This window comes from Lagenorhynchus albirostris, chromosome 2 (genome assembly GCF_949774975.1).
Source record: "Lagenorhynchus albirostris chromosome 2, mLagAlb1.1, whole genome shotgun sequence".
Lineage (NCBI taxonomy): Eukaryota > Metazoa > Chordata > Mammalia > Artiodactyla > Delphinidae > Lagenorhynchus > Lagenorhynchus albirostris.
The window spans coordinates 88,292,091-88,307,057 of record NC_083096.1 but is presented as its reverse complement, the minus strand read 5'-3'; the positions used below and the strand labels follow the sequence as shown (position 1 = coordinate 88,307,057).

At 46.3% G+C, this 14,967-nt stretch overlaps 1 protein-coding gene across 2 annotated transcripts in view; it reads right to left on the bottom strand.

The window, feature by feature from the left end:
* Positions 1 to 663: 663 nt before the first annotated feature.
* KCND3 (potassium voltage-gated channel subfamily D member 3) overlaps positions 664 to 14,967 on the bottom strand; it is a 224,316-nt gene continuing 210,012 nt past the window's right edge. The window contains exons 3-7 of one of the 2 annotated variants that reach the window (XM_060142405.1): positions 5,005 to 5,106; positions 4,582 to 4,671; positions 3,047 to 3,103; positions 1,596 to 1,843; positions 664 to 865 (exon numbers count right to left, since the gene is read on the bottom strand). In XM_060142405.1, coding sequence (XP_059998388.1) covers positions 664 to 865; positions 1,596 to 1,843; positions 3,047 to 3,103; positions 4,582 to 4,671; positions 5,005 to 5,106 — 699 coding nt within the window. The remainder of the gene's footprint in view (positions 866 to 1,595; positions 1,844 to 3,046; positions 3,104 to 4,581; positions 4,672 to 5,004; positions 5,107 to 14,967) is intronic. The other variant, XM_060142406.1, reaches the window with a different exon arrangement.

The following is a 14,967-nucleotide window of genomic DNA, read 5'->3' as shown; positions in this document are numbered from 1 at the left end:
ACCTACCTGGGGGAACGAAGAGAGAACTCAGCAGTAACTGACTTCTTAGCCTAAAAGCTTTTGCTATAAAAGGAGAAAAAAAAAAAACAAACCCCCTCACAAAATGCATTGTTTTGGTTCAAAGGTATTGGGTCCATGGAGAAAAACATTTCACAAAACTCCGTGGGTGTTTTTGTTTTCCACCTTTTCCCATGAATAAATATTATCCATTAAGAGCCTTGAAAAAGGTGCTTAAATACACAGTGTTATATTTTCTTCCTGTTTTGCATGTGACAACTCGGCCTCTGTGCTGCTCTTGGTCTTGTATTTTCCTCACTGGGGTCTCCAGAAACAATGGTTATTTGGTCTGAGGCTCCCCACTCCGGGCCCTGTCCTGGCTCGCAGCTTATACCCGCACAGTCCCATCCCTACCCGCCCCGCCCTCCCTTTCCTCTGGCCCCTGTGAGATGCAGTGGCACAGGGCTATGTCCACGCTAGCAGCAGTGAACCTCAGGTGCCCCTTTGCTGCCTCTTTCTCCTTCCAGGCACAGGTTTCAGTGTTGGGGGTGCAACAGGGTGGGCAGAAATAGTGGGGGAGGGGGAGGGAGTGGTCACAGTGGCCACCCACCAACATGCCAGCCCCCTTCACTCCCACTACCCGCACTGGCCCTCTGTCCAGTGGTTTTACAAGGCGGAGACCTTGACAACATTGCTGGCCATGGCAGGAATGTTCGTGTTGGAGCCTGGGCTGGCAGGGGGTGGCCGACCTTCCCCCTCTGGGGTTAGCGCTGGGGGAGTAGGAATGCTGATGATGGCTGTGGTGATCTGGGATGTTTTGCAGTTTGGTCTCAGTCCGTCGTCTGCTTTCAAATTAAGGCTGGAACGACTGGGATAAAAAAAGAGTGAGTTGATGATGGTTCGTCTTGCTAGTGTCCCAAAGCTTCCTTGACCCTCTACCTGTCTAGCTCACAGTAACCGGGAGGTGATTTGGGTGTCCCTCCATCTCTGCTTTTGGTAATCGACCTGTAATTATCCATTCTGATTATTATTCCTAAACTACCCCGAATTGTAAAAGTCATGGATACTGGGCTTTGGAATTCAGAGTATATGTTTTTCCCTCCAGTGGATTTTTTTCCCATCACTTGTGGCATTTGATTTTGGTTTCCCTGAATTCCTTGCCACTCATTGGAGGTAGTGGGAAGTTGCCTACATGTAAGTAGAGAGTCAGTCTGTGATTCAAAATCAGCCTGGGATAAGCCGAAATTTCATATAGTTTCACAATTGTGAAAATTATTGTCTTGAGAAAACAGTCCATTCTTTGCACTAGGGTAGGTCATTTATGGATTTTTGTTGTTGTTCTTATTTTTTCTGGTATCTAACCCCACATTGGGCCTACACCTGCTATAGTATCCTCCAAAGCATATGAGAGGCCTGTGGGTTAACTTGCAAGGATGAGAAGGAAGGTGGGGGGAGGAAGGTGAGGTGAGGGACTCATGCATTAGATAAGGAGGAGGGAAGGCTGAGGACCCCCAGGGGTCTCCTAATGCTGAGAGCCTTTCACTCTGGGAAGGGAGCGTTGCAGACCTTAGGGAGTGATGGAGATGGGAGCCACCCACCTGGTAGTGAGGGAGGGCTGCTCGCTGCCCTGGATGTGGATCGTGCTGAGCTCTTGCATGCTGCGCAGGCGGGTGGCCGGCAGGTTGGAGTTGGGCAGGTGTGTGGTTTTCTTACTACGACGGGAGCAGCAGGTGGTCGTGAGGCCCGGGTGGCTGGACAGTGAGGGACTCCGTGTGGATGGGTAGTTCTGCATTGAACTCTCCATGCAATTCTGCTCAAACATCTGTTCATCTATAAACTCGTGGTTCTGTGGGAAGCAGAGGGAGAAGAGGTAGGAGAAGGAGATAGGAGGAGGGGTGGGGGGCGGGGATAAGCCCCCGTACCCTGTATAGCTGCCTGTCTCTGTTCTGGGCCTTGGGAGAAGGGCTCCCAGCTGCCTGGAGCACAGATAAGCATTCAGGACATGGGGGATATCCTACAGGCATCAAATGAAGGAAGGAGGAGATGACCATTGACAGCCCTGGTCATCAGACTGGAGGGCGGAGACTGCGGTTGTGAAATCATGATGTGACATTCACTTTGTCTGCAGCTTTGGCTGAAGGGATACGGAGAACATGGAGGGACTTAGTGGCATCCTCAGAGCTAGAAGCAAAGACTTGACGGACTTTGCAGGCTTTGACAGGATCTTCTGGTGGCGGGGGGCAGGGAGCGGCAGGTAAGGAGTCACTAACAATGGGTAGTGGGTACGCTGGGTTGTCTTTTCTGGATTTACTGGGTGAGATCCTTATGAATCCTGGGCAAGTGTGAGACATAAGCTTTTAAAGGCACTGGATTATTCACAGTATTGGGAGAGCTTTGCTCTGGGAGGCCAATGCGGTCACACACTCAGGGTTATGATTGCTTTTGAGTACTGGGTTTTTTCCACCTGGTTATGGGGTATGGCTCCTTAATATACCTAAAGGCACAGGATTCCCTAAGTCAAGTGTAAGCATGGGAAGGGGATGCTAACAGACTCCTGATGGAGGCCACCAGGATGGGGTGGAGTGGAGCCCAGGATAACTAACATATGGCTGTTTAGCCAAGGTGACTAAACATCTATGCCATGAATGGTCTGGCCAAGGCTGCCAGAGTGAGGAGAAAGTCTGAGGAGAAGTAGCATGGGAACAGAGTTCAGAGAGAGACCAGCCCTGACAGCCGATACCAGGAGTCCCCATAGGGCTGGGCGGGTGGCACAGACAGATGTGGCACATGGACACTCACAAGGTACCAATGTTGGTTCCATGTTCCACCACCCCTCCAAGCCCCTGGGGAGGTCAAAAAAGGGAATCAGAAAGGCACAAAAAAACTGGAAGCCTGAGCTGGTACTGGGTAGGATAAGCAGAGTTAGGATAAGCCCAAGAAGAATCAACAGCACATGCAGAGAACCAGACCAGGGGGTAAGAAGAGGAGACTCCACAGACTCAGAAGAATCAGAGAGAAAAACATCAATTGAAATTTTAAAAAGTTATACCTTGATGGTGGAGGTTCGTACAGATAACAGGGGATCATCCACAAGATAGGACAACCCCTACAGGACAACATGCCAACAGAAGATAAAAACACCATTGATTGTACATTCCAGCATTCCCAGGCTCAGTTTTGACATTCGATCTCTCAATCCCAGCATTCCACCCTTCCAGTCCAACATTCCATCCCTTGCTTCCAGCATTCTTCCTCCTTTGTCCCAACATTCCATCCCTTGAGTCCAACATTCCTTGCCTAAAATGCAGCATTCCATCTCTTTAATCCCAATATCCCCACAATCCGACATTCTTTCCTTCAAATTCAGCATTCCACCCCGTCAATGCCAACATTCCATCTCTTCAAACCCAAACATTTTCACCCATATCCTTTCAACTTACACATTCCACCCAGCACATGCAACTTGGAAAGGGCAGTTGGGTCCAGGCCTATTTCTTTGGCAAGCTCTGAGTCTTTGAGAGAAATTCTAGATACACCTGTACGGTTCTTGACACTAAGAAACATTGGCTAAGTCCTGGAAACTAGGGTTTTCAGAGTACCTTCCCACCGTGGAAGCCCTCACTGGGTTCAGCTGCCATCCACAGCGTCCACGGCTGTCCATACTAAGAGTCACCTAACATCTACTTCCCCCACATCTGGGAGGCCAGGATATGGAACACTGAAAATTAGAGAGTTCCTTCCTTAGTGTGCTGAGCCCTGACCATAGCGTTTTTGGGGAAGGAGGTCCTAGAAAAGAACAAGAAGGAGTTTCTCTTTGTCTCTCTTTGGTTGTCCAGCCTAACTTCTCCTCCCTCCCTACTATTCCTAACACTTTTGCCAAGGCTCCAGGGTTGACCCCACTGCCCTTCCTTTCAGTCTGTTGGTGAGGCACAAGCATCATTCCACATTCCAGCTGGGGCACCCTAAGCCATGACTCATTTTTAGCAATCAGGCTTTCAGAATCTGAATTCCCTGGGAATTGCAGGGTGACTGAGATGGGGTGGTACTGGTAAAATCCGTGGCTAGAGAAATATATGCACTGCTTTGTTCATTCGCTCTCTCCTGTTCCAAGTGGAATGGAAGGAGAAAAGGGACCCACAGATTGCATCAACCTAGCCCCAGGGATAGGACAAAAACTGACATTCTTCTCTGCTGTCCTGTAGTAACCTAGTATAAATTCAGCCCTAGCTCTGAAGAGGGGTGCTCATCAGAGCTGAGAAACTGATAGGCAGAGCCCTTAGGCCTCAGTAACTAAGAAATGGGCTGTGAGGATGGATGTAGGGTGTGTGTGGAAAGACTGGGGGAATGGCCTCCTCTGTGCTGCGGGCCTCCTGACCCTGGTGGCTTTGCCCCACTCCTTGGGGTCTTCCTCCTGAGGGCTGATAGAGACCTCATTGCTACTCTTTGGATCTAAGGGGACAAACTTTGACTTCTGAAGCCTGGGGTGAGAACGTGAGGACAGAGTTCTCACTCTGTAAGTTCTGACCTCAGAAAAGGGTCAGGGGTCAGGGATGAGAAGGGAGGTGGCACTGGGCTGGGACTCACAGTGGTTTTCTCCAGGCAGTGCAGCAGGTGGTGGTGCTGGCTCTCGATGAGTGAGGTGGTCTTGCCCATGTGCTCCTCTTCCGGGGTGCCCTAGGAGGAGAAGAGGAGAGGCTGAGTATGAAGCTGCTGGCTCTCCTTCTCTCCATCTCCTTCATCTCTCCGCAGAAGGGAGGGGGGACTGGAAAAATCTGGATGAACCAAATTTTAGGGTCACCCTAGACCATGCTAGCCTTTGGCTGGGAGCCCTTGAGCTAAAGGGGGTTTAGGGGTGATGATGAGAACCCTATGGAAGACGTATGTGGAGGGTGGCTGCTACCTGGGGAAACTTTGGGGCTTTGGGGTGGGAGTGCTGATGCCCCCAGGAAGAAAAAGCAAGCCCGTCCTCCCCTCCATCTCCCCAACCCAAGTCCCCCAGGCACCTACCATCAGCTCCAGTGCCTCGTTGAGGAGTCCGTTGCGCTTGCTGTGCAGGTAGGCATTGGAGCTCCCTGTTTTGGCCACACGGATCCTGGCAAGGCGGGCCTTCTGTGATTGGCAGAGAGAATAAAAGAGTGAGCAAGACTGAGAGACAAAAAGACAGTGAGCCTGGCCAAGCCAGCGACAGTGGGCTGTCCCAGCAAGGTTGGGTTCCCAGGTGATGTCTGATGAAGGGGAGGAAGCTGCTTCTTCCCCGCCGCAGAGATCTCTGTTTATAGACCTGGGACTGGGTCAGAGAGGCTGTGACCCCCCTGTACAGAGTGAGCATGGTCATGGTCAGAGTGCCTAGGGGTTTCCACTTGTCTCTCCAGCCTGGGTGTGATCCTGGCCAGGGAAATATCACTCATCAAATTCCTCCCTCCTTCCTCAAATTTCATGACCTTTATGCATTCAGTATTGCATTGGGGTATTTCTCATCTCAGACTGCAAGTTCTTTAAAGGAGCCCATGTTATAGTTCTCCTGATTCTCTCCTAGGGTCCAGTGCAATTCCCTGCATACAGCAGGTGCCCAAATACCAGTTAATTATAAGAAAAGCAAGGAGTGTATATACGTGCCCCTCAACTCCTTCCCCTCTTTCTATTTTTTCCTTAGCATTCATTACTAAGGTAGTATATGTTTTACATATTTATCTCGCTATTGTCTCTCTTTCCCCACAGGAATGTAAACTCCTTGAGGGCAGTGGGTTTTTGTTTTGTTCACTGATATATCCCCGGGTGCTTGATAACTTGTAAATCAATGGAAGAATTTACAATTGCATGTCTGTCTTTGGGATGTGTCTATACATGTATATTTTGCTGTGCATGTCTATGGGAACGAGTGTAGGTGCATGTGCATGTGACAAGGGGCCCAATGTGGGTGTGAGAGAGGAGAGGATGGAGCACATTTCCATACACCACCCTGGCTTTAGCTGCGGCGACTGAGAATCTCCCAGCTCCATCCTTGGAAGCCTTCGGCAGTATCCTGTGCAAGGGTCGCGTGGTACCTCAACCACACAAACTCATCTCTCTTGCTTGCAGAGGCAGTGAGAGAGGCCGGACACACTGCACAGGCTGACTTCTCTTCTCCTTCCTAATAACCATAATCAGTGTCACTATGACAGCAGCACAGCCACAGTGTGAGGCCTAAGAGGAAAGAGGCTCTGGGAGGGAGGGAGAAGGGACGGGTAGAGGGCTTCCTGCTGGTTTAAAAAAAATGCAGCTTCACATTTGGGCTCTTGTGGATCTAGACCCAGCTGCAGGAAGAAGAGCCCACAAGACCTTACAAACCTATTCTGGGGCAGAGGGGTCCTTCCTTCTGCCTCTGGGAAAATACACATTTAACGTCAGCATGGACTCTGAACAGAGGAGTCCTTGGAAAATTGTGGCAATTTTCACTTCTTGTGACCTTCTCCCCAGCATGGGGAAGTGTCCCCTCCAAGTGTCCTACTGGGCTGGCTCATCTGCTGAAAGGAGGCCAGGGACTTGGATTTAGGCTGTCAACAGAAGCACAAAGAACACACGATAGCTATTGTTCCCTGGGAAGTCCCCCTGTGACCACTGTGTCCTTGCAGGAACAATTCAACGACTTCCCCTGGTTTCTAAATATGGCGAAGAGGTCAGCACTTGAGCCTAGAAGATCTGCCTGTAAAACTGAGGAAGAACTCTTCTCTAGACAGAGAATAAAAAGAGGAAGCAGGGAGAGAAAGGATGGTAAGTAAGCCCTACCATTCCTCTTCTCTCTGAGCAAAGAACATGCATTCCAGGTGCAGGACAGTTCTCGTTCCTGGGGATCCCGCTGCAGCCCTCCCCTCAGCTCAATGTCTACATTCAAGCAAGTTCTTCATCATTTGAGGATGTGGCTACTATTGCTTTGGGTGAGCACTGGGTGTTGAGAGCTGCGTATGGAAATCCGGTTGTGTCAGCTCATTTTAGCCTTATATAATTTGATGGCACCACTTACAGCCAGACCATTCTTGTATCTGGGGTCTGTCTTCATTACTTTCTAGAGATGAAAGATTCTCCTGCTCTCCTTTGTGGCACTCCTTTTAATCTTATCTTACCCTGGGCGCTATTAAAGCAACAGATTGTCATAACAAATGCACTATATCGTTTAATCATTTCCCACACAGGATAAAGAGGTTTGCAATATATTTATAGAACCATACCCAGCATATGTAATTTGGTGAGGACTTTTGGCTTGACTTTGAGCCCCTGAGGGCCAGAGCCTGTGACTTATGCATATTTTTATCTTCAGCACCTAGCACAGAGCTTCACACTGAGTATTTGCTCAAGCAAGGCTTGTGATGGCCCAGGAAGGAAGATGATCCTACACAGTCGGTCAGAAATCCATGTTAATAAAGCCGTTGTGATGGGCTCAGTCCTTGTGTGTACTGGTCAGCCTCCTTCTCTTCCATGAACATGAGTACAGTGTAAGAGTTCGGAGAATGTAGGGATCATCTAGGCTATTTTACAGACGAGGAAATGGAGGATGTGAGAGGAAGTGACTTGTTCAGGGCAAGGTTTCAGCTCAGGTCTTCCAACCTCCCAACGCTGCTTCCATAACACCCCCTCCTCCGTCCCTGAATTTCAACTCCACTCAGACAAGTTTTCAACTTGATGAGCAAAGCCCAGAAAGTTGCATTTTCAACAGCTGTAGACATTCCAGGGCTGGAGGAGAGGTTTGGATAGAGGATTCTGCCACCCTGGGCACAGTTCCAAGTTCAGGCTAATAAGCTCAAGAACTCTGTCAGCCCCGAGAAGGGTTTCACGATGAAGCACTTCCTAGCTATCTGGCTGGCAGGTGCCCTTGGACCATGAGTATTGACATCTGTACCCTGGGAGAGGCAGAAGAAGGAAAAAGAGGGAGAAATGGAAAAGCCAAAAGAGAACACGGGCAATTGCACTTTTAGGCATTTATCCCAGAGAAATGAAAACTTATGTTCACACAAAAACCTGCACATGGCTGTTAACAGCAACTTTATTTATAATAGCCCGATGTCCCTCAACAGGCAAACTTAACCATAACTGGGATGCATCCATACCAGGGAATACTGCTCAGCAAGGAAAAGGAACGGACTACTGATACACATGACTTAGATGAATCTCCAGGAATTATATGAAATGAAAAAAGCCAATCTCCAAAGGTTGCCTACCGTATAAGCCCATTGATATACCATTAAAAAAAAAAACAACGTTTTTATGAAGGGAGGACAGATAAATAGTTGCCAGAGGTTAGAGACGGGGTAGACATAGAGCGAGGGGGGTGTGGTTATAAAAGAAATAGTGGGAGGGACCCTTATGGTGTTGGAACTGTGCAGTACCTTGACTGAGATGGGGGATGTGAACCTGCATAGGTGATAAAACTGTATAAAACTTCACACACACACACACACACACACACACACACACACACACGGGTACAAGTAAAACTGGCGAAGTCTGAATAGGCTTGGTGGATTGCAGCAATGTCCATACGCTGGATATGAAATTTTATAACTACATGTGAATCTACAATTATTCCAATTAAAATTTCCATTAAAAACGTTCCCCCTCTCTGTCCACTGCTAGACCTCCTTACTTGATCTCCAGTTCACTTGGCTTAGAAAACCCAGTCTCTGCAGCAAAGAGTCGTGGAATTCTTTCAGTAATAATCCCAAGCCAATCAGTCACGATGGGAAAGGATGACAAACTTTGGAGCCTTTCCTCTCCACCTGAGGCACACGGGCTGGAGCTTACCTTCACAGCTCCTGAGTATGTGGTCTGGGCTGAGAACTGTCATCAGCACCCCTAACCCCCTTCCTGTCCCATCTCTCCATTCCCCACTAAGTTCCCCAACCTGCCTTCCTTGCCTCGCTGTGACAGACCCAGTGCTGGAAGCAGGCAGTATTCTTGTGTTCTTTTTCTTTTCCTCTCACAGGAAGCCTAAGGTGAAAAGAGGCAGAACTGAGCCTACTGTGAGGAGAGACAGTATCCAGAGGAGGTGAAAACACTGCAAATATTTACTCCGATTTCAAGGAAGAGCAAAGAGGGAGAGGGAGAAGGGTGGGAAAGGAGGGAGAAGGGTGGGAAAGGAGGCAGAAGGGAGGGAGTCTCATCCTGAGGGGCTAGAGGGAGGAAGAAGCCTAAGCTGATTCCTTCTGGATCTTAATTACACAGGATGAGCTTTGTAAAGTTCTGCAGAGAAATGGTCCCTGTCGTATTCTTTGCAGGGGCAAAACGACAGCAGATGCTATGCTCTAAGAAGTAGGTAAGGGTGTGAGCCCGGAGGGGAAGGGAGCACAGGAGTGGCTGAAGCACAGTTTGAGTGGGGCTGTTGTGGGCTAGTGTGTGAGCTGAGGATACCTTGGGTCCCCACTGCTCTACAAAAACCCTGTGTCATGTCATGGCTATTGTAAATAGAGCTGCAATGAACATTGTGGTGGTTTTCTCCGGGTATATGCCCAGTAGTGGGATTGCTGGGTCATATGGTAGTTCTATTTGTAGTTTTTTAAGGAACCTCCATACTGTTCTCCATAGTGGCTGTATCAATTTACATTCCCACCCACAGTGCAAGAGGGTTCCCTTTTCTCCACACCCTCTCCAGAGTGAAGTAAGTCAGAAAGAGAAAAACAAATACCGTATGCTAACACATATATATGGAATCTGACAGGAATAAAGACGCAGACGTAGAGGATGGACTTGAGGACACGGGGAGGGGGAAGGGTAAGCTGGGATGAAGTGAGAGAGTGTCATGGACATATATATACTGCCAAATGTAAAATAGATAACTAGTGGGAAGCAGCCGCATAGCACAAGGAGATCAGCTCAGTGCTTTGTGACCACTTAGAGGGGTGGGATAGGGAGGGTGGGAGGGAGGGAGATGCAAGAGGGAGGGGATATGGGGATATATGTATATGTATAGCTGATTCACTTTGTTATACAGCAGAAACTATCACACCATCGTAAAGCAATTATACTCCAATAGAGATGTTAAAAAAAACCCCAAAACCAAAACAAACCCTGTGTCAGCCCTTGCCCAGTGCTGGGGGGTTGGGGGAGGGGGAGGGGGAGGTTGCTATAGGACCCTTGACCCTTCAGGGCTTTAGGATCCTTGATTTGGAAAGGCGATCCCAGTTTCTTTCTGCCCCTTTCTTTAGGACAGCATAATGAATTTATATATTGTTCACATTTGCCAGCTGACTTGAACAGGGAAAGAGATAAGACTTCTATTTCTGAGCTGGCTAGCAGGGGATGGGGGTGGGGAAACCTGACCTTGGGTAAAGAGGTAGGAAATGGTTCTGGAGGGGATGGAGAGGACAGCAGATCAATCCAAGGCAGGCTGACAACATTAAAAACCCAGGTCAAGATAAGTCAAAATATATTTCCACACAGGCAGAGGGAGACAGAAGGGCAAGGAGGTGACAAAGGCATACAAAAGGGGAGATGCTGGAAGTGGGGACCAACTGGATTTATTATATAACTATAACTTATAGTTATAGTATAGTAACTATATATACTATATATATAGTATATAGTAACTATAGTTACTATATAACTATTATATAACTAACTATATATTATATTATTAAGTATTTTTACATGTAAATTATTATACATTTCAGAGCTAACTTTCATGAACTTTGAGACTTTGTTTCAGTCAGCACACACAGATTTGTTCTGAAATCCTGGATTCCTCTGATATGTTATGGAAGCCCTGCCACTTGGGAGTTATCCCTGTGAATGGAAGGTCAGGAGAGAGGATCATGCGGTGAGGAAGTAACCCAGCTGCAATGCATAGGGCCTGGCACATAGTTGGTGTTCAGTAAATGTGTGTGGAATGAATGAATAAAAGAAAGAATAAAATAAGGACATAATGTTTCAGGCCTCCATAAGTGACTCTTTCAGGTCCCCCTGTCCCCTGTCCCCAGAAGGGCTTTGATCATACCCCAAGGAGGTTGAGATGCTGCTGAAGGGGGAGTATTTCAGCCCAGAACAGAAGAGAAAGGATGGCAGGGCCCTGAACCAAGATGGCGGAGTAGAAGGACGTGTCCTCACTCCCTCTTGCGAGAGCACCAGAATCACAACTAGCTGCTGGACAATCATCGACAGGAGGACACTGGAACTCACCAAAAAGATACCCCACATCCAAAGACAAAGGAGAAGCCACAATGAGACCGTAGGAGGGGTGCAGTCACAGTAAAATCAAATCCCATAACTGCTGGGTGGGTGACTCACAGACTGGAGAACACTTATAACACAGAAGTCCACCCACTGGAGTGAAGGTTCTGAGCCCAATGTCAGGCTTGCCAACCTGGGGGTCCAGCAACGGAAGGAGGAATTCCTAGAGAATCAGACATCGAAGGCTAGTGGGATTTGATTGCAGGACTTTGACAGGACTGGGGGAAACAGAGACTCCACTCTTGGAGGGCACACACAAAGTAGTGTTCGTATCGGGACCAAGGAGAAGCAACAGTGATCCCAGGGGAGACTGAACCAGACCTACCAGCTAGTGTTAGAAGGTCTCCTGCAGAGGCAGAGGGTGGCTGTGGCTCACTGTGGGGACAAGGAAACCGGCAGCAGAAGTTCTGGGAAGTACTCCTTGGCGTGAGCCCTCCCAGAGTCCGCCATTAGCCCCATCAAAGAGCCCAGGTAGCCTCCAGTGTTGGGTTGCCTCAGGCCAAACAACGAACAGGGAGGGAATGCAGACCCACGCATCAGCAGTCAAGCAGATTAAAGTTTTGCTGAGCTCTGCCCACCAGAGCAACAGTCAGCTCTACCCACCACCAGTCCCTCCCATCAGGAAACTTGACCAGGCCTCTTAGATAGCCTCATCCACCAGAGGGCAGACAGCAGAAGCAAGAAGAGCTACAATCCTGCAGCCTGCAGAACAAAAACCACATTCACAGAAAGACAGACAAGATGAAAAGGCAGAGGGCTATGTACCAGATGAAGGAACAAGATAAAACTCCAGAAAAACAACTAAATGGAGTGGAGATAGGCAAGCTTCCAGAAAAAGAATTCACAATAATGATAGTGAAGATGATCCAGGACCTCGGAAAAGGAATGGAGGCAAAGATGGAGAAGATGCAAGAAATGTTTAACAAAGACCTAGAAGAATTAAAGAACAAACAAACAGAGATGAACAACACAATAACTGAAATGAAAAATACCCTAGAAGGAATCAATAGCAGAATAACTGAAGCGGAAGAACAGATAAGTGACCTGGAAGACAGAATGGTGGAATTCACTGCTGCAAAACAAAATAAAGAAAAAAGAACGAAAAGAAATGAGGACAGCCTAAGAGACCTCTGGGACAACATTAAATGCAACAACATTAGCTTTATAGAGGTCCCAGAAGGAGAAGAGAGAGAGAAAGGACCTGAGAAAATATTTGAAGAGATTATAGTTGAAAAATTCCCTAACATGGGAAAGGAAATAGCCACTAAAGTCCAGGAAGTGCAGACAGTCCCAGGCAGGATAAATCCAAGGAGAAACATGCCGAGAGAGATAGTAATCAAATTGACAAAAATTAAAGACAAAGAAAAATTATTGAAAGCAGCAAGGGAAAAATGACAAATAACATACAAGGGAACTCCCATAAGGTTCACAGCTGATTTCTCAGCAGAAACTCTACAAGCCAGAAGGGAGTGGCATGATATACTTAAAGTGAAGAAAGGGAAGAACCTACAACCAAGATTATTCTACCCGACAAGGATCTCATTCAGATTCGATGGAGAAACAAAAGCTTTACAGACAAGCAAAAGCTAAGAGAATTTAGCCCCACCAAACCAGCACCAAACCAGCTCCAAACAAATGCTAAAGGAACTTCTCTAAGTGCAAAACATAAGAAAAGAAAAGGACTACAAAAACAAACCCAAAACAATTAAGAAAATGGTCATAGGAACATACATATCAATAATTACCTTAAACGTGAATGGATTAAATGCTCCAACCAAAAGACACAGGCTCGCTGAATGGATACAAAAACAAGACCCATATATATGCTGTCTACAAGAGACCCACTTCAGACCTAGGGACACATACAGACTGAAAGTGAGGGGATGGAAAAATATATTCCATGCAAATGGAAATCAAAAGAAAGCTGGAGTAGCAATACCCATATCAGATAAAATAGACTTTAAAATAAAGAATGTTACAAGAGACAAGGAAGGACACTACATAATGATCAACAGATCAATCCAAGAAGAATCTATAACAATTATAAATATATATGCAGCCAACATAGGAGCACCTCAATACATATGGCAACTGCTAACAGCTATAAAAGAGGAAATCGACAGTAACACAATAATAGTGGAGAACTTTAACATCTCACTTATACCAATGGACAGATCATCCAAAATGACAATAAATAAGGAAACACATGATTTAAATGACACAATAGACCACAGAGATTTAATTGATATATATAGGACATTCCATCCCAAAACAGCAGATTACACTTTCTTCTCAAGTGTGCATGGAACATTCTCCAGGATAGATCACATCTTGGGTCACAAATCAAGCCTCAGTAAATTTAAGAAAATTGAAATCATATCAAGCCTCTTTTCTGACCACAACATTAGGAGATTAGAAATCACTTACAGGGAAAAAAACATAAAAAACACAAACACATGGAGGCTAAACAATACATTACTAAATAACCAAGAGATCACTGAAGAAATCAAAAAATACCTAGAGACGAATGATGATGAAAACACGACGATCCAAAACTTATGGGATGCAGCAAAAGCAGTTCTAAGATGGAAGTTTATAGCTATAGAAGACTACCTCAAGAAATAAGAAAAATCTCAAATAAACAATCTAACCTTACACCTGAAGGAAGTAGAGAAAGAAGAACAAAACCCAAAGTTAGCAGAAGGAAAGAAATCATAAAGATCAGAGCAGAAATAAATGAAATAGAAACAAAGAAAACAATAGCAAAGATCAATAAAACTAAAAGCTGGTTCTTTGAGAAGATAAACAAAATTGATAAACTATTAGCCAGACTCATCAAGAAAAAGAGGGAGAGGACTCAAAGCCATAAAATTAGAAATGAAAACAGAGAAGTTACAACAGACACCACACAAATACAAAGCATCCTAAGAGACTACTACAAGCAACTCTATGCCAATAAAATGGACAACCTGGAAGAAATGGCCAAATTCTTAGAAAGGTATAACCTTCCAAGACTGAACCAGGAAGAAATAGAAAATATGAACAGACTAATCACAAGTAATGAAATTGAAACTGTGATTAAAAATCTTCCAAAAGGGCTTCCCTGGTGGTGCAGCGGTTGAGAGTCCACCTGCCGATGCAGGGGACACGGGTTTGTGCCCCGGTCCGGGAAGATCCCACATGCCGCGGAGTGGCTGGGCCCGTGAGCCATGGATGCTGAGCCTGTGCGTCCGGAGCCTGTGCTCCGCAACGGGAGAGGCCACAACAGTGAGAGGCCCATGTACCGCAAAAAAAAAAAAAAAAAAGAAAAAATCTTCCAACAAACAAAATTCCAGGACCAGATGGCTTCACTGGTGAATTCTATCAAACATTTAGAGAAGAGCTAACAACCATCCTTCTCAAACTCTTCCAAAAAATTGCAGAGGAAGGAGCACTCCCAAACTCATTCTATGAGGCCACCATCACCCTGATACCAAAACCAGACAAAGATACTACAAAAAAGAAAAAATTACAGACCAATATCACTGATGAATATAGATGCAAAAATCCTCAACAAAATACTAGCAAACAGAATCCAACAGCACATTAAAAGGATCATACACAATGATCAAGTGGGATTTATCCCAGGGATGCAAGGATTCTTCAATATATGCAAATCAACCAATGTGCTATACCAAATTAACAAACTGAAGAATAAAAACCATATGATCATCTCATTGGATGCAAAAAAGCTTTTGACAAAATTCAACACCCATTTATGATAAAAACTCTCCA